Raw genomic sequence first — 19,383 nt, 5'->3', positions numbered from 1 at the left:
ACCCTTAAAGGACACTTCCTAGAAGTCACCCAGTACCTCTGCTCTCACTCTGTTGACCAAAACTTAGTCACATGCAACATCTAGCTGCATGGGAAGCTGGGAAATGTGGTCTTTGTTTGAACAGCTGTGCACACACAGCGCTAAAAATCTGGGTGGGTATGATGAAGGGAAAACAGGGAAATGGATTTTGGGGGTCAAGAGTGGTCTCTGCTGTCCGTCCCTGAACAGAGGCTCTGGGAGGCTAGTAATGCATTCAAGATAAAGCAGCCCGTGTGGCCAAGGTTCTCCTCCAGAGCCTGAGCCCTGGACCACAGGAGCTCACGCCTCCTTTCATTTCCTGTGAATGATTGTGTGCAGTGTGAGCACGGAGCTTCTGCACTCTCATGGTCAAGTGCTCTCTCCATGGCCAGAAACAGCTGTTTCTGAGGGGCTCGTGTTGTAGATGATGATACAAAGAAGACAAAGAGAGGGATCAGGTGTCCTAAGTGTACATTTCATCTCAGTGTAAATATTTTCTGAAGTGGGACATCCCTGTCTCCTGGAGAAATATATTTTTAATCTAGTTGTTTACTTTCTTTGCATAGCCCCTGGTCCAGTTTCCGACTTCCGAGTGACAGTGGTCAGCACGACGGAGATCGGCTTAGCATGGAGTAGCCATGATGCAGAATCCTTTCAGATTTGTATCATATGCATATCCTGTGTGCAGGAGGTTGCTGGGGTAGAAATAACCACCAACCAAAGTATTATCATTGGTGACTTGTTCCCTGGAACCAAGTATTGCTTTGAAATAGTTCCAGAAGGACCAAATGGGACCAAAGGGGCGTCTCGGACAGTTTGCAATAGAACTGGTAAGCAAATAGGCTTTTCTGTTAAACCGTCATGTTTCTTAAAGGAAATCAGCATAATTAATAAATATAATGTTTCCAAATACTGTTTTTCTTTTAATTATCTAAGAAAAACCTTTAACAATTTTCATAATAACAGTAATGCTTATTTTATGAAATACAGGCAAGTAGAAAAAACTTACATGGAAACCATCAGAGATAATCACTTTTGATGTATGACATTTTATAATTTTTAAACATGTATACTTACATATATTTAATACATACATATTTAATACATATATATAATACACACACACACACACACACACATATATATATATATATTTTTTTTTTTTTTGAGACAGTCTTACCCTGTCACCCAGGCTGGAGTGCAGTGGCGTGATCTCGGCTCACTGCAACCTCCACCTCCTAGGTTCAAGCAAAGCTATTCTTGTGCCTCACCCTCCTGAGTAGCTGGAATTACAGGTGTGCGCCACCACGCCTGGCTAATTTTTATACTTTTAGTAGAGACGGGGTTTTGCCATATTGGCCAGGCTGGTCTTGATCTCCTGATCTCAAGTGATCCACCCACCTCAGCCTCCCAAAACGCTGGGATTACAGATGTGCGCCACCGCGCCCAGCCCACAAATATATATGTATTTCTTTGACAAACATTGAGGCCATCTGTACATGTGGTTTTGTAATCTGCCTTTTCCCCAACTTGCCAATTAATTATGAATATTCTTTCCTCTTAATACAATAATATTTCTACAAGATGATTTGAACACCTGCCTGGAATTCCATCATCTGAAACAGAGTTGGCAGATAAGAATGGCCCCTACGCCAAATTTGGCTCACTGTCTGTTTTTGTAAAAAAAGTTTTATTGGATCACAGCCATGTTCATTTGCTTATGTACTGTCTATGGCTACTTTGGTGCTAGAATTGAGTAGTGGCAACAGAGAATGTGTGGCTTGTGAAGCCTGAGATATTTATTTTCTGGCCATTACAGAGAATGTTTATTGACCTCTGGGCTAGATCAGTGGTTTTCAAATTGTGGTCCAGGGCTCTCTAGGGATCCCTAGGTTCTTTCAAGGTGTCTCCAAGGTAGTATTATCGTAACAATACTAAAATGTTATTTGACTTTTTCATTCTCATTCTCTTTTGGAGTTTTCCAACTTTGATCTGACATAGGATGACCTTGTCTCTCTGAGGGCTAATGGAATATATGCTGTAGATTCTTACATTTAAAAAATTTCATTTTAAATCCCCGATATAGTAAATCTTAATAAATATAACCTATGTAAATACAAATTCTCTGAGAGCCTTAATAACCTTTAAGAAGGTAAAGAAGTCCTGAGAGCAAAAAGTTTAAGAACCTCTGGTCAAGATGTGTTAGAAATTAACTACTGTGCTGTGTTGGGCAGGTGGACTCTTGACAGTCTTTCATACACAACACTGTGATATGATAGTTTGTCGTTCTAGAAGGCTAACTGAAATTGATAAAATCATTTTATAGTCAGCTATGGTGGCCTGCACCCATAGTCCCAGCTACTTGAGAGGCTGTGGCAGGAGGATTTGCTTGACCCAGCAGTTGCAGACCAGCACCAGCCTGGGAGACCCTGTCTCAAAAAAAAATTTTTTTTATAGAAACAGTTTAAATAAATTATTAAATTGTTTCTAGCCTACAGGAGAAACTTCTGGAAAATCCTAGCGAGTAATGCTTTTTATTGTTGTTTTAAAAATTTGAAATTATTTTTTTTGAAAGGTTGAAAAACATACAGTCTTCCTAGATCTTTGATTCAAGATAGTTGAAATCTTTTATACAGAGGGTAGAATAAAGAAATGGGACAGATTCCTTGAAACACACATGAAATGAGTTAGGCTTTTGAGATTCTCCTTGAAGAAGCTTCTTCAACTGTGCTGGTTAGGTTAAGCACCAATAGTCATTCAGAGGATCTGCTTCCGAAATAAGGGGTCTACTAAAATGCATCCCTCAGATGAAATGCAGTATTCCCTTTGCAAGTCTGCATTTTAGACTGTTGACATGAAGTCTTAACATCAACATGTTTCTTCTGTCTTTTAAGGATGTGGATAATGGTAAGAGGATCACCACTGATGGGGATGTGTGATATCGTGCTACTTGCTATTGCTCAGAACTTACTGTAACAATAATATAATATGTTGGGGGTCTGCAAAGTGCTGAGTGCTCTCATACTATATTTTACATTTTTAACACAACTTCATGGAGCAGGTATTATTATCATTTCTGTCCTAGAGTAAGAAATGGGGGCTCTGCGAACTTAAGTAACTGGCCCAGAGTGATGAGGTGGCAAACTGACTTGTGTCTGGTGTCTAAGACCAAGTGCTTATCCACCATGTAGATTGACACTTTGATGTGGTACAGCAGTAAAGTTTAGTATTAGTGAGGAGAAGGCATCTCTTTTACTATAGTTTATTATGAATGTTCTTTCCTCTTAATATCAGTATTTCTGCAGGGTAATTTTCACATGGTAATTTTAACACCCGCCTGGAATTCCATTGTCTCAAAGGACCCATTTCATTCAGTGGTCCCATTGAATGAAAATCAAGAAGGCTTGCTATAAGATCTAAACTCTTTGGGAGTTACCTTTCTATTATTAAACAACCTTTATTGTTATTGGAAAAAGTCAGCTTAACAGCATTAAAAGCAATTTTGAAAAAAGGAAATGAATACCATATGATCCAGTAATTCCAGTCCTATGTATGTCTCCAAAAGAATTGAAAACAGGGCCTTGGACAGTTATTTGTACATCAGTGTTTATAGTAGTAGCATTGTTCACGGTAGCCAAAGGGGGACCGAAGATCCCATCAGCAAATGAATGGACAGACAAAATGTGGTTCATCCATACAACAGAGTATCATTCAGCCTAAAAAAGAAAGAAATTCTGATTTATGGTACAACATGGATGGATCTTGAGGACATTATGCTAAGTGAAATAAGTCAGACACAGAAGGACAAATACTGGATGATTCCACTTACCTGAGTACCTAGATTAGGCAACTTAATATTCTACAGAAATTAGAATAGAGGTTACCAGGGGCTGTGCAGAGGAGGGAGTGGGCATTATTATTTCATGGCTACAGTTTATGCTGGGGATGATAACAGTGTTTTGGGTACAGGTAGTGGTGATGGTTACACAACATTGTGAATGTTGATGACACCGAATTGTACACTGACCGATGGTTAAGATGATGAATATTATGGTATGTATGTCTTACCACAATAAAAAGGAAAAGAAACAAATATCTCTACTTTTCTAACCCAACCAAATTCCTTTTCTCTCTATGTCCACATTTTGCTTGTATTACTGTAATTATTATACAAGTACTTTTATTTTGTATTTGAATTTTTTTTTTTTTTACTCAGTCTATACCACAACTTTCCCCTGTAGTTATCATGGTCTTCATGTTTTTAGTGGCTGCAGAATATTTCATCATGCAGCCAGATCACAGTGCCCACAGCCCTCCCCATGTTATTGAATATTTAGGTTGTTTCTAGTTTTTTATGTTTATAGGCAAAGGCTGCCTTTCATGGTCTTTTGTCTGTGGAATTCCTTTGACACCAGGAATCTGCCAGTAGGAAACAAAGGCTTCTCCCAGTGGCTTCTCTTTAAGGAGAACACACTTAAGATTTAAAAAAAAAAATTAATTTTGGAGTAGATTGTACGTAAACATGGCACTTTTATTTTTTAGGACAAGGTGTTTGCAGTGAAAGCATTTCCCTTTTTTGTCCCCTACCTGCCCATTTCCTCTCCCTGGAGGCGATGTTTGTTGCCAGGTAAAGAGAGACGGGGTTGAAAGCTGCCCTGGAAAACAGGCCCTGCCTCCGTGGTTACTTCCGGGCCTCGACTTCCGGGCATCCCTGGTGCAAGTGGCTGAGTGTGCAGCCGGGAGATGATTGGCGGATGGGCTCCTGTGGGGGACTCCGCTTCTGACTCTGCCCTGAGGGTGCAGGGTGTGCCCGTTTTCTTCCCTTCCTCATCCGTCCTCAAATGCTGCAACGTAGTAAAGGTCAGCTCTCCATTTCAGTTCTCCTCTTCAGTATGTCGGGCAGTGTCACGGGGAGATGTTTCCTTCTAAATGAGTGATTTAAAAAAACCGAAAAGGGACGTATCCTCAGCGCATAGCTTCATGAACTTTTACAAACTGAACACACCTCGTTACCATCACCCATATCAAGAAACTGAATGTGATTTCCACTTCAGATGACCCCTTGAAGGGCTTTTTTTTTTTTTTTTTTGAGACAGAGTTACGCTGTTGTTGCCCAGGCTGGAGTGCGATGGCGCGATCTCGGCTCAATGCAACCTCCGTCTTCCGGTTCAAGCGATTCATTCTCCTGCCTCAGTGGCTGGGACTACAGGCATACGCCACCACAGCCGGCTAATTTTGTACTTTTTTTTAGTAGAGATGAGGTTTCTCCATGTTGGTCAGGATGGTCTCAGACTCCTAACTTCATGTGATCCGCCCGCCTTGGCCTCCCAAAGTGCCGGGATTACAGGCATGAGCTGCGGTGCCTGGCCGCCGCCTTCTTTTTTTTTTTTTTTTTTGCGACAGAGTCTCATTCTGTCGCCCAGGCTGGAGTGCAGCAGTACTGTGATCTCGGCTCACTGCAACCTCTACCTTCTGGGTTCAAGTGGTTCTCGTGCCCCAGCCTCCCGAGTAGCTGGGATTATAGGTGTGTGCCACCACACCCAGCTAATATTTGTATTTTCAGTAGAGATGGGTTTTCAGCATGTTGGCCAAGCTGGTCTCGAACCCCTGACCTCAAGTAATCCACCCATCTCAGCCTCCCAAAATGTTGGGATTACAGGCAGAAGCCACTGCACCCAGCCTAAGGGCTCATTTTTATGACAAGAACAAAAAACTAGAGAACTGGTAAGATAAACTGGGAAGTTCATCTGCGTCGTAGAAGAGCTAAAATTCTTGAGAGCACCGAGTGTGTGCATTTCTCAGCTCGATTTTGGAGTGTGCCTTTTATGAACTCATTTGAAAGTGTGATGGCAGAAGAGCAGGTTCTCTCGACAGCACTTGGAGAGGAAGCTGGGCCTCATGATAGTCAGTAATGGGTTTCCTTCTTCCTTTCTTCTGAGCAGCTCCCAGTGCAGTGTTTGACATCCACGTGGTCTACGTCACCACCACAGAGATGCGGCTGGAGTGGAAGAGCCCAGGCAATGCTTCCGAGTATGTCTACCATTTAGTCATAGAGTCCAAGCATGGCTCTAACCACACAAACACATCTGACAACGTGGTCACTCTCCAGGGCCTGATCCCGGGCACCTTATATAACATTACCATCTCTCCGGAAGTGGACCACATCCCGGGAGACCCCAGCTCCACTACACAGTACACACGTAAGTCTCTTAGGATGCCCTTCTAAGGAACAGCCTCTCTAACCGTCTCTTGGAGGAGGCACTGGTTAAATGATGGCCAGTGTGCTTCTGGGATCCAGGTTGACCCTGAAACTGCTGAAGTTGAAAACGTTGGTCTCAGCAACAGTTCTGCTGTCCCCATGGGGCACTGTTCTTCAAGCTGTGTGAACCTAGAATTGTCATTAGAAGCAAGAAGTGATTCCTTGGGAGTGGAGACTGAAACTGTTCTAGTCATTCCTTGAGAATACAGAGCAGAGAAGGGTCACCTTGTCATGTTGGTACTGGAAGATACTGCCCAGATGAGGAGCTTTACCTGCGACAGTGAGGGAGGTGTTTTGCAAATATTTGAATCAAATACATGGTAAAGATGTTTGTAATATGTTTTTAGTATATTTTTCTCCTTCATCTATTAGATTTGAAAAACAGATTAGAAATTATATCTTAAAAATATATTTGAAATAAACTCGAAGTATTAAAAGAAGCCTAAATTAAACTTCTTTTGAGATTTAATCTGTATAATTATTTTCTGGATGTGTTTTGGGGAAGTTTTCCGTCTTTTGAGCCAGCAAAGACTAGCTTTGTTCATTCTTTCTAAAATGAGCCAGCCTATTTTTGGATATAGTAAATAGTCCTGGAATTCTGGTTAATCTGTGCTTTTACATGAATTGCCTTTTTTTAAAATCAAGGGCCCAGCAACGTGTCCAACATTGATGTAAGTACCAGCACCACAGCAGCAACTTTGAGTTGGCAGAACTTTGATGGCGCCTCTCCCACGTACTCCTACTGCCTTCTTATTGAGAAGGTTGGAAATTCCAGCAACGCAACACAAGTAGTCACGGGCACTGGAATTACTAACGCTACTGTCACTGAATTAATACCTGGCTCATCATACACAGTGGAGATCTTCACACAAGTAGGGGACAGAATCAAGTCACTGGAACCTGGCTGGAAGTCATTTTGTACAGGTGAGTGTAGCCCCAGCTGCCTCCTGGACTCCTCCCTGGGTGGTGCTGACCTTGCAGGTCAGTCCTCCACAGTCTGTAGTTTGTTTGGTTTTGTGTGATGTGCAGTGATCGAGCTTTCTGAGGCATCCTGTTAGCTTATTGGCGCTGTCTCGATGCCCTCATCATTTCTGCATTCAGTAAATATTTATTGAGCATATACCATGTGCCAGTCAAGTCCTTGCCTTCTTGGGACTTTTATTTTGGAAGGAGGAAGTGGAATGTTTATCTAGGATGCTCAGGAAAGGCCTCAGTGAGAAGGTGACTTTTGAGCAAAGATCTGAATAAAGGGAAGGATGCAGCTATTTGGATATCAGGGCATGAGAGCATTACAGGCAGAGGCTTGTGCACAGGGGCCTGTGCAGCATCACCACCATGTCCTGGAGGCTGGAGGAAGAGCGGGAGGCAAGGGTGGGAGGAGTGGACCCACAGGAACAGGAGGGTGTAGGAGGGGGGTGAGGCTGGGGTGGGGCTGGGCCAGGACGTGGATGATGTCTGGCATTGGTTTGTCTTTTGCGCTGGAGAAGATGGAAGGGTTATTGTTGACATGATGCCCAGCCTTTGTGTCCTTCTGGATCCTCACCTATCTCACAACTCAAAATGTGTGATAAAGAGAAGAGCCCTGTGTGTAACTGAGGATGCTTTCAGGGCAGTCCAGGGAAGGCTTTGCAGACAGTGGTGGGCACTTCTGTTCACAGTGCTGACTGTAGCACCTTTATCACTCAGCACCTGTGCACTACTCATTTTATGCTCACCTTGCTCCTACCTCTTCCCTTTTTAGCCCAGGCCATTCATATGTTCAGGCTGATTTGGAAGTGGGGGTCTCATGGGATCAGCCTGCCTGGTAATGTAGGAGCTCCACCCGTGATGGCCTCTGGCCTTTCAGTGGTCAGTGGGGTGGCCACAGAAATCCCTGCAGCTTTGGGTCACCTCTGTTCCATCCCACCTGGTCCAGACACCCATCTTTGATATTTGGGTGCCTTTCATTGCTGATATTTGTCTTAGCTATAGTTATTTGTAGCCTATAGCCAGAGAAAAAGTGTATCCGAGCATTTATGACTGAGTATGGGTGGAACAGGAACTGTGAAAGTAGGTGCAGTGTTCAGATTACCTTTCCAGGCCTTGGGTGGTGAATGTGGGAGTTGCACTAGGTGCCTTGGTAGAGCTTCTCCTGCTCTAAAATTCTGTGATGTTCAATTAATGATAATACTGTCCTCCAGTTTTAATATGGAGTTTTCCATTTAGATTAGTTTGATGTTAGTCCTCAGTAAAAATCTGTTGGCCCTCAGAGACAAATAACACTCTATTTTGAAGATGAGGAAGCTGATACCATTTGTCATTGATGATGCAGTATGTTATGTGAATAGAGAGTGTCTTGAACTTACTCTTAGAAAACCTGGGATCTAGTTTTGGCTTCACCACCTGCCATGTCATCATCAGCCAATTACTTAACCTTTCCGAGCCTCTGTGGATTTATCTGCAGATGGGACAGTATGGGCCTTACCTGTCTCAGAAGGACCATCAAGAGGGCCTTGGCTGGGCCTGGTGGCTCACGCCTATAATCCCAGCACTTTGGGAGGCCAAGGTGGGTGGACCATGAGGTCAAAAGATTGAGAACATCCTGGCTAACATGGTGAAACCCTGTGTCTACTAAAAATACAAAAATCAGCTGGGTGTGGTGGCATGCACCTGTAGTCCCAGCGACTTGGGAGGCTGAGACAGGGGAGTCATTTGAACCCGGGAGGCAGAGGTTGAGGTGAGCTGAGATCACGCCATTTCACTCCAGCCTGGGCAACAGAGCGAGACTCCATCTCAAAAAAAAAAAAAAAAAAAAAAAGGAGGTGGGTCCTCAAGATGAGATGGTGCAAGCAAGGAGGTCACTACCTCTCACAGGACGATGTAGCTGCCTCTCATGGAGCCCTGGTCTCTTCCAGGCATCTTTCTTGGTGCCGGACATCATTGTTCAATTTACTCTTCAAAGGGTCCTGCAGCTGAGGCTCAGAGCAGTTGGTAACTGACCCAAGGTCACACAGTTTGGTGTTGCCCAATTCAGGGTCAGCCCCTGCCTCTTCCACCACATCACCCACCCACCTCCTCATCACCAGGATTCTGCTCCTCCTTATTTCTGTGTTTGCAAAGGCAAAAGTCCTGGAATCTCATGTTGTGCTGTGCTTGTTTTGCAGATCCCGCGTCCGTGGCCTCCTTCGACTGTGAAGTGGTCCCCAAAGAGCCAGCCCTGGTTCTCAAATGGGCCTGCCCTCCTGGTGCCAATGCAGGCTTCGAGCTGGAGGTCAGCAGTGGAGCCTGGGACAATGCAACCCACCTGGAGAGCTGCTCCTCTGAGAATGGCACTGAGTATAGAACGGAAGTCACGTATTTGAATTTTTCTACCTCGTACAACATCAGCATCACCACCGTGTCCTGTGGAAAGATGGCAGCCCCCACGCAGAGCACCTGCACCACTGGCATCACAGGTGGGCTCCAAGGCAGGGGCTGGTCAGACGGCACGGTGATCACTCCTGGAGTGGCTGACCCAGTGGGTCTGCACGTGTGGACTAGAAACCTGTTCTTGTGTTTTTATTTCCCCTGAAATATTTGCTTTTACTGGCATAGACTTGTTTCTCATTCTATAGAAATTCTATAGAAAGAAAAAAAAGCAGAGTAAGAGGGGCTCCTTTTTTACATTCTAAAAACTCCTTTTCTTTACAGCGTAACTCATTGCCACGTTTTCTTTTATATTTTTTCGAGATGGAGTCTTGCTCTTGTCGCCCAGGCTGGAGGGCAGTGACGCGATCTCAGCTCACTGCAAGCTCTGCTTCCTGGGTTCACACGATTTTGGTGCCTCAGTCTCCCGAGTAGCTGGGACTACAGACACACGTCACCACGCCTGGCTGATTTTTGTATTTTTATTAGAGATAGGGTTGCACCATATTGGCGGGGCTGGTCTCGAACTCCTGACCTCAAGTGATCCACCTGCCTTAGCCTCCCAAAGTGTTGGGATCACCCACCTGAGCCACTGTGCCAGGTCGTCCGTTAGCCCACATCTGTTGGTGGCTTCCTGTGTGCTGTGGTGAGGGACTCTATGGGAAGTATGGACAACAGGGCCCCTGGAGCACTGGACTGAGAAGAGCATTGAGAAGGAGAGGATTTCCAGGTCTGGTGGTGGGTGAGCTAGCATGCTGCTGCCAGTTTTAGAGCAAGGACCTGGGGATGGACCTTCTCTGGCCAGCTAAGGGCATAGAGCTGACGGGAAATGCAGGAGCCTGTGCTAGCAGTTGACCATTAGACATGGGAACGGCACCTCCCAGCAGGCACTGCTGCCAGGTACTTGCGAGGTTGCTGAAGCTTGTAGTTTAGAACAGGACCATCCACTAGATGGGCAATGTGAGCCTCAGGTATAATTTAAAGTTTTCCAGAAGCCACATTGAAAAAAAGGTAAAAAGGAATAGCTGAAATTAATATTAATAACATTTAAGTTAGTATATTAAAAGTATTATTTCAACATGTAATTTCTATATTAATGAATTATTTTACATTTTCTTTTGTACTAAGTCTTTGATATCTCGTCTGTATTGTATGCTTGTAGCACATCTGAATGCAAACTGGTCACCTCTCAGGGGCTTGGCAGCCGCGTGTAGCTAGGGGCTGCTGTATCAGCCGCAGGTTTAGACAATTATGTTGTGGTTGTTTTGGAGTTCAGATTTCCGTCTCCTTGAATCTTGAATATATATAATAATGAGAACAGGCTGGGTGTGGTGGCTTATGCCTGTAATCCCAGCACTTTGGGAGGCTGAGGTGGAAGGATTGCTTGAGCCCAGGAATTTGAAACCAGCCTGGGCAACATAGCAAGATCCCATCTCATTTATTTTTAAAAAATATAAAAAAATCCAAACTGTATATGTGAGATGAATTTAGGTAAAGAGAGAGTGTGTGGAGTGGATCATTTTTAATTCAGCATGTTCTTTCTTCTGTGTTAGTTCAGAGAGTGGCTTCACACCCTGGCTTGGAAAGGGAGGGTGCAGAATCGTGGAGGTTATCCATGGAGGGTCCTGTGGGGGCTTTTCTGGTTTCTGGGAAGAGGATCTGTTGGGTTTCTCTAGGTGGTATTTTAGACCAACTCTGGGAAAAATGTGGGGACTGTTTATGAAGAACACGGGGCAGTGCCATGGCCAGGTCTCAGTAGAAAGTATGTGCTCTCCCACCTCATCTTTGATTCTTCTTCTTGGACATCTGCTCCGTCTTTGCTCTCAGCCAACCGGCTGATCCTGGGGCCAGGCCAAGTCCATGTGGTGTCAGCGTGCAGCTCCCAAGGCCACACCTTAGAGTTCCACCACAGTCTCTTTCTCACTCTCCTTCCACCCCAGGTCTCAGGATAATGAACCCGGCTCATCTCGAGTCAGAAGGGACTGGGGGAGAGGACAAGGGCAGGTTAGCTTCCCCATGCAAGGATACTAACTTCTTACTCTAATGATGGTTTCTTTTACTGGGCAGAACCTTTTCAGTTTGATTTAATCTTGCTTGTCTATTTTTGCTTTTGTTGCTGTGCTTTCTGTGTGGTATCCAAGCAACTGTTGTAAATACTGTGTCAAGAAGCTCTTCCCCGATGTGTGTGTGTGTGTGTGTGTGTGTGTGTGTGTGTGTGTGTTTTGTTTTAAACAAATTTAACAGTGTACAGCTTTAGGTCTGATGTTTAAGTCTTGAACCTATTCGGAGTTTATTTTTGTGTCTGGTGTAAGATAGGGGTCTAGTGTTATTATTTTGCTCATGGATATTCAGTTTTCCCAGCACCATTTGTTGAAGAGGCTGTCTTTTCCCCATTGTGTCTTCTTGGCACCCTTGTTGAAGATAAGTTGACTGTATATGTGAGTTTAATTCTGGGCTCAGTATTCTGTTCTGTGGGTTGATGTCTGTCTTTATGCCTGTAATATACTGTTATAATTACTGCAGCTTTGAATAAATAGATCTTGAAATCAGGAAGTGGGAGACTTCCGGCTTTATTCTTTTTCAACACTACTTTGGCTGTTCCTGGTCTTTCATTGTTCCATATGAACTTTAGGATTTTTTTTTTTTTTTTAATATTCTGTAAAAATTGCCATTGGGATTTTGATGGGGTAGCATTGAATTTATAGATCGTTTTGAGTAGTGTCAAGTCTTCCAACAATATCAGGTCTTCCAATCCATGAGCATGGGATGTCTTTGTATGTATTTATGTCTTCTTTATTTTATCAATGTTTTGTGGTTTTCACTGTACAAGTCTTTCATCTCCTTGGTTGTATTTTAATTATATTTCAATCAATCTGTTAAAAAATAAAATAAAAGCATGCACAGTTCAAAACAACAATAGCAAAACCAAACAAGGCTGCTGGGTGCCTGCCCTGGGGATTTGGCTGGATGCCCTGAAGGGGTCATTGTGAGCTGGGCAGGTTTCCCAGGATCTGCTGTCTCTGCTCCTCACCAGTTTCCTTCCATGCCTTTTGCTTCTGGATTTGCTGCTTTACAGAGCCCAGCATGTGGCTTCCAGAGTAAGATCTTGAGGAGGTCGCTGAAGCATGTTCTCTACCTAATGTGTTACTTTGGTTTTCAATATTGGGTGATTGTGTTTTGTTTTGTTTTAGATCCCCCTCCTCCAGATGGATCCCCTAATATTACATCTGTCAGTCACAATTCAGTAAAGGTCAAGTTCAGTGGATTTGAAGCCAGCCACGGACCCATCAAAGCCTATGCTGTCATTCTCACCACTGGGGAAGGTAAGGAGAGGCCTCCGTGGGTTAAACAGCATGTGAGTGATGCAGTGACCAGAGCTTTCTCTGTGCCCACTGAGGCACATGAGTGATGCAGACACACTCCTGTCTTCTCACCGCAGCCCATGCTGTGTACTCAGACAGAGAAGGAGGGTGAGGTATTTGCCTGATGGTTGACAAGCTTTCTGGAAAGGGCCAGATTGCAAGTATTTTAAGCTTCGCCGGTGGTATAGACTCTGTTGCAAGCATTCGACCCTGCCATTGTAGTGTGCAAGCAGTCACAGAAGATACAGAAGGAATGAGTGGGGCCATTCCCACTAGATGTTATTTACCATGGCAGGTGGCTGGATTTGGTTTGTGGCCCATAACTTGCTGATCTGTGATCTAGGTTTTTCTTCTCTTTTACATCACAAGACCTTTTAGGTGGTAGAATACTAGTTTTAACCAACTCTGTCTCTTGTTCTCACTCACAACACACACATACACACATGCCATCCTCAGCGGATGAATTTCCTTTAAAAGAAAATAGAAAAAGATTTGCATTTGCTAGTGGGAATTTGCAGAGTATCTCCTTAGCTGAGAGAAGAGGTGGATTAAAGGCTGCTTTTCCTTAAAGGGCTCTGTTACATTTTTTTGTGGTAGGAAAGGAATAATTCGAGAGTCTCTTTGGTAGCTGTGTTTGAGTGCTTGCATAAGGCCTAGATTTTTTCTTTTTTCTTTTTTTTTTTTTTTTTTTTGCGACGGAGTCTTGCTCTGTCGCCCAGGCTGGAGTGCAGTGGCGCGATCTCGGCTCACTGCAAGCTCCACCTCCCAGGTTCATGCCATTCTCCTGCCTCAGCCTCCTGAGTAGCTGGGACTATAGGCGTCCGCTGCCACGCCTGGCTAATTTTTTTGTATTTTTTTAAATAGAGACAGGGTTTCACTGTGTTAGCCAGGATGGTCTCGATCTCCTGACCTCGTGATCCACCTGCCTCGGCCTCCCAAAGTGCTGGGATTACAGGTGTGAGCCACTGCGCCCGGCCCAGGCCTAGATTTAAAAGCCCAAGTTTTGTTGTGGGGCTTCCCTCCTCCTCCTCATCCTCCTCCTTCTCCTTCCCCTCCTCCCCCCTCCTCCTCCTTCTCCTTCCCCTTCTTCCCCTTCCTCCTCCCCCTCCGCCTCCCCCTTCTCCTGTTTCCTTCTCCCCCTCCCCGCAAGTTTTGTTGTAGGGGTTCCCTCCTCCTCCTCCTCGTCCTGCTCCTCGTCCTCCTCCTCATCTTCCTTCTCCTTCCCCTCCTCCCCTCTCCTCCTCCCCCTCCTCCTCCCCTTTCTCCTGTTTCCTTCCCCCCCTCCCCCCAAGTTTTGTTGTGAGGGTTCCTTCCTCCTCTTCCCCCTCCACCTCTCCTCCTCCCCTTCTGCCTCTCTTGCCCTCTCCTCTTTCTTTCTTTTAGAGACAAGTTCTCACCATGTTGCCCAGGCTGGTCTTGAACTCCTGAACTCAAGTAATCCTCCCACCTTGGCCTTCCAAAGTGCTAGGACTAGACTACAAGCATAAGCCTCTGTGCCTGGTCTGGGGGATGCTTTATGCATGAATAATGCAGTGTTTCCTCTGCCCACTCTCTCCCACTGTGGTGCTATCCTCATCTCCTCGAGGAGGATAGAGACCAAACACACTGTCAGGGGGTTGGGGATCTGGGAGGATAGAAATTTGCTAGTGCAATAACCTGTGGCAAAATTTCAAAAAGTGAGGTGGAAATCTCTCTCTATCTTTTCATTTTGGGTCTGTTTCCAGCTCTTAGTCATTCTGCTGTGATGCTTGTCAACAAGTCCATCGAGGAAGGCCATGTTGCATGGCAGCCAGACGGACCAGTGCTGGTCTGTGATTGGATGAAACCTTGGGCTCTGAGCCCGACGCCCTGGATTGGGAACCCACCTCTACGTCCTAGGCCATGTGACCTTGTGCCTGGTCCTGTTAGCCTTTTGTACCTTCGTTTTCTTGTCTGTAAAATGGAGACAATAAGCTTATGTGATGGGATTCATGGGGATGAAGTGAGTTACTGTAGGTGGAGCTCTTAGAATTCAACGTGAGTCAACCCTGGCACAGAGAGGTACTTGAGAGGTGGTTGCTGGTATCACTGTCACCCAGCATCCCCACCATGTAGACATGCAGGAGAAGTCGTCTCTCTGCCGTCACTTTCTTACGATTCTCCTTCTGTGTACCTTTCTTAGCTGGTCACCCTTCTGCAGATGTCCTGAAATACACGTATGAGGATTTCAAAAAGGGAGCCTCAGATACTTACGTGACATACCTGATCAGAACAGAAGAAAAGGGGCGTTCTCAGAGCTTGTCTGAAGTTTTGAAATATGAAATTGATGTTGGGAATGAGTCCACCACGCTTGGCTATTACAATGGGAAGCTGGAACCTCTGGGCTCCTACCGGTAATGTCTTCTGGTTCTTGCTCTCTGGGGGCTGAGCCTCATGAGCGTAAAGCTCTCCGTGCCTGCGGTCAGACACGTCTCAGGGACCTCTTTTTGCTCTTTGTCATCCCACAGGGCTTGTGTGGCTGGCTTCACCAACATTACCTTCCACCCTCAAAACCACGGGCTCATCGATGGGGCTGAGAGCTACGTGTCCTTCAGTCGCTACTCAGATGCTGTTTCCTTACCCCAGGATCCAGGTAGGGAGAAGACAACAGTCGTGGCACCGGTTCAGTGGCATTTTGCTCCCCGTGTCCATAGAAGGCCAGCTGTGTGCATGCCTCCCTCAGACCTTCAGGAGGATTGGTGTGCCCAACTCCCCCCTCCCAGAGGTTGAGATGTCACTGGGTCACCGGGCTCAGTGGGCTTCCTCCTCTGAGGTCCCACAGCCTGGACCCGACACTCTCCCTTCTCTAAGTGCCAGTTGTTCTTCCAACCTGCAAAGATGATTGAGTCCTCATGTGCCAGGTGCACAGTTTGACACAATGCATCGAATCCTTAAATATTAGAATCAGAGGAAGCCACATAAATTGTCTTGTTCAATCCTGTTTATTTTACTTCATAGTTTTAATTCTATTTATTGATTTGTTTATTTTATTTTATGATTTTTTTTTTTTTTTTGAGACAGAGTCTCCCTCTGTCACCCAGGCTGGAGTGCAGTGGCGCGATCTCTGCTCACTGCAACCTCTGCCTCCTGGGTTCAAGCAATTCTCCTGCCTCAGCCTCCTGAGTAGCTGGGATTACAGGTGCCTGCTACCACGCCCACCTAATTTTGGTATTTTTAGTAGAGACGGGGTTTAGCTATGTTGGCCAGGCTCGTCTTGAACTCCTGACCTCAGGTGATCTGCCCACCTTGGCTTCCCAAAGTGCTAGGATTATAGGCGTGAGCCACCATGTCCAGCCTATCTATTTTATTCTTGAGACAGAGTGTTGCTCTGTTGCCCAGGAGTACAGTGGCATGATCATAGCTCACTGTAACTTTGAATTCCTGTGCTTAAGGGATCCTCCTGTCTCAGCCTCCCAGATGGGACCACAGGTGCTCACCACTGTGCCTGGCTAAGTTTTTGTAGAGATGGGGTCTTGCTGTGTTGCCCAGGCTGGTCTCGAACCCCTGGCCTCAAGCTTCCTTCCACCTTCTGCCAAAGCTCTGGGATTACAGGCGTGAGCCACTGTGCTCTGCCCACTTTTTGGAAATGAGACTCTTACGGCCCAGAGAGGGGAAGTAACTTGCCCAGGGTTACACGGTGGCTTTAGAGGCAGGCCTGAAATTCTGGTCTTGGACCCTTGTCAACTGCTTCTACCGTTTATCACATAGACCTAAGTGATACAGGAGCTTCAGGGATCCAAGAGGGATTCATCCCCTACCTTCAAGCCAGAGGTGAATGGACTGACTGGCTTGTTAGTGTGTCTGCTTTTTTTCCTAGTTGGTGGTTGTTGGGTGCAGGAAAGAATGCCTGTCCCAGAAGCAAAGTTTAGGGAGTCCCCACATCCTTCTCCAGTAAACCAATGGGTTTCCTGTCCCCTGAGCATGGATGCTGCTGTAGGTACCTCTGCTCATATGTGGGTGCTAGTCTCAACACGTCAGAGGTGGCAGGAAAAATCCCTGAAAATCCAGCCTAGTTCCCTAAATTTGCAGTTGAGGAGACTGAGACCTGGCAAGGAGCAGTAGCTTTCTCAAGACCATCCAGGTGGTAGTGGGTTGGGAATAGGAACCTGGCTTCCGTGTGCATGGACTAATTTTAGGTCCAAGCTATTTAACTCTTGTGTGTGTGCACGTGTGTGTGTGTGTGCGTGCGCGCGCGCACACATGCATGCGTGTGTATGCCACACATACCTGAACCCTCTGGTGTTAGGGTCCCTGGCTGGTTGTTAGCACGTCATGTGGTCTGCACGATCACCTCTTCAAGCGTCTCCCGTTTTGACTTTTCTCAGGTGTCATCTGTGGAGCAGTTTTTGGCTGTATCTTTGGTGCCCTGGTTATTGTGACTGTGGGAGGCTTCATCTTCTGGAGAAAGAAGAGGTGATACTGCTGATGCTAATAATAATACTCTGGTATTTAAGGAAGCTTTCTATTGAGGAACATTTCAAACATTCACAGAATTGGAAGGAATGATATCATGAGTGCCATGTTCCCTTCACCCACAGTCTTTTGCATTTGGCCAACCGTGTTTCCTCTGTGCCCCCAGTTGGGTGAGGTTAATGTGCTCCCAGCTGTCACATCAGGCCACTGATAGATGCCGCAGTGTGGGATGCTACTTTGAAACGATATGTTCTTGTTTACAAGTCAGTTTCATAGTATTATCATGTTAAGAGATTTCATTTTAGAGGTAGCTAAGTTTGAACACCAGCTCTGTCTTTGACCAGCTGTTTAGGAAGCTTAGCCTTAATGTCCTCGTCTATGATAGGAGGATAATCATTGTGCCTAAGTTGTGAAGCAAAGGAGGATTGAATAAGGCACTTCTCAGTGTCTTGTACCTTGGATGCTATTATTATTATTTTATCTGTACAACTACCCTGTGAGGTCATTAAATGGTAAAAGTAGCAGCCCTGTTTTGAGTGCTCACTGTGTGCCTGCATCTGTGCTTTCCATGAATTATCTCATGCACGAGGCTCTGTGAGGCAGGTCCAGTAAGTCCCTTCCACGGATGCAGAAGCTGAGTCGGGAGGTGTGGAAATAGAACTTGAACCTGGTCCTTGTACTTCATGGCACGCTCTCTTGTCTGTGCAGTGTGTGAAGCCTGTGTGTGTTAGTTGGGATTTCTTTGCTGTAAGGTGCTGCCAACCAGGGAATCTCCATCCTGCCCCAGGGGTCCTCATGCGGCCCAGGCCGGTTCCTTGTGCTGCCACCCCACCCTGTTGGGGGCACATGCTCCAACTTTTAGATTAGGTTCTGTTTTTTTTTTTTTTTTTTTCTCGAGGTGAAGTCTGGCTCTGTCCCCCAGGCTGGAGTCAGTGTCATGATCTCGGTTCACTGCAACCTCTGCCTCCTGGGTTCAAGTGATTCTCCTGCCTCAGCCTGTTGAGTAGCTGGGATTACAGGCACTGCCACCACACCTGGCTAATTTTTGTGGTTTTAGTAGAGATGGAGTTTCACCATATTGGCCAGGCTGGTCTCGAACTCCTTACCTCAAGGGGTCCGCCCGCCTCAGCCTCCCGAAGTGTTGGGAATACAGGCGTGAGCCACCGCGCCCTGCCAGATTAGGTTCTGATTTTGGGGGAGGAGATGGATCAGTCTGTGGCTGGGTAAAACAGTTTTATTGTTTCTTATTAAAAATAAGAGTAATACATGCTTATGGCAAAAAATACGGAAAAGAAGAGCACAAATAAATAGGAAATCCGCAATCGCAGAACCCACACAAAACTACTCTTAACATTTTGATGTGACCAAACTCACACACAAATGTGTGCACACACATGGAATCATGTTACATGTTAGTATCTAGCCTGCTTTATTCAGTTTAGACATTGTTGGCAGCTTCATTTCATCATCATTTCTTTTTTTTTGAGACAGAGTTTCGTTCTTGTTGCCCAGGCTGGAGTTCAATGGCACGGTCTTGGCTCACTACAACCTCTGCCTCCTAGGTTCAAGCGATTCTCCTGCCTCAGCCTCCCAAGTAGCTAGGATTACAGGCACCTGCCGCCATGCCTGGCTATTTTTTTTATATTTTTAGTAGAGACGGAGTTTTGCCATGTTGGCCACATTGGTCTCAAACTCCTGACCTCAGGTGATCCACCCACATCGGCCTCCTAAAGTGCTGGGATTACAGGCATGAGCTACCATGCCTGGCCCATTTCATCATCATTTTAAGTGGCTACAGAGTATTCAACTATATGGAAGTACCATGATCTATTTAGCCAATTTCCTAGGTGTTTCCACTTTTTAAAATTTTTCTTGGCCACAGTTACTTATCCTTGTGCCTGAATCTTTGGGTACATTCACGATTATTTC

At 45.5% G+C, this 19,383-nt stretch overlaps 1 protein-coding gene across 5 annotated transcripts in view; it reads left to right on the top strand.

The window, feature by feature from the left end:
• Positions 1–19,383, top strand: part of PTPRJ (protein tyrosine phosphatase receptor type J) — a 191,438-nt gene that overhangs the window by 151,478 nt on the left and 20,577 nt on the right. For 3 of the 5 annotated variants that reach the window (XM_045371851.3, XM_074013608.1, XM_074013606.1), the window contains exons 8-15: positions 585–848; positions 5,961–6,218; positions 6,923–7,201; positions 9,421–9,711; positions 12,853–12,984; positions 15,185–15,395; positions 15,510–15,634; positions 17,367–17,454. In XM_045371851.3, coding sequence (XP_045227786.2) covers positions 585–848; positions 5,961–6,218; positions 6,923–7,201; positions 9,421–9,711; positions 12,853–12,984; positions 15,185–15,395; positions 15,510–15,634; positions 17,367–17,454 — 1,648 coding nt within the window. The remainder of the gene's footprint in view (positions 1–584; positions 849–5,960; positions 6,219–6,922; positions 7,202–9,420; positions 9,712–12,852; positions 12,985–15,184; positions 15,396–15,509; positions 15,635–17,366; positions 17,455–19,383) is intronic. The other 2 variants (XM_074013607.1, XM_074013605.1) reach the window with 1 other exon arrangement.

The sequence above is a fragment of the Macaca fascicularis genome, chromosome 14 (assembly GCF_037993035.2).
Source record: "Macaca fascicularis isolate 582-1 chromosome 14, T2T-MFA8v1.1".
Taxonomy (NCBI): domain Eukaryota; kingdom Metazoa; phylum Chordata; class Mammalia; order Primates; family Cercopithecidae; genus Macaca; species Macaca fascicularis.
This window is presented reverse-complemented; position numbering and strand designations above follow the sequence as displayed.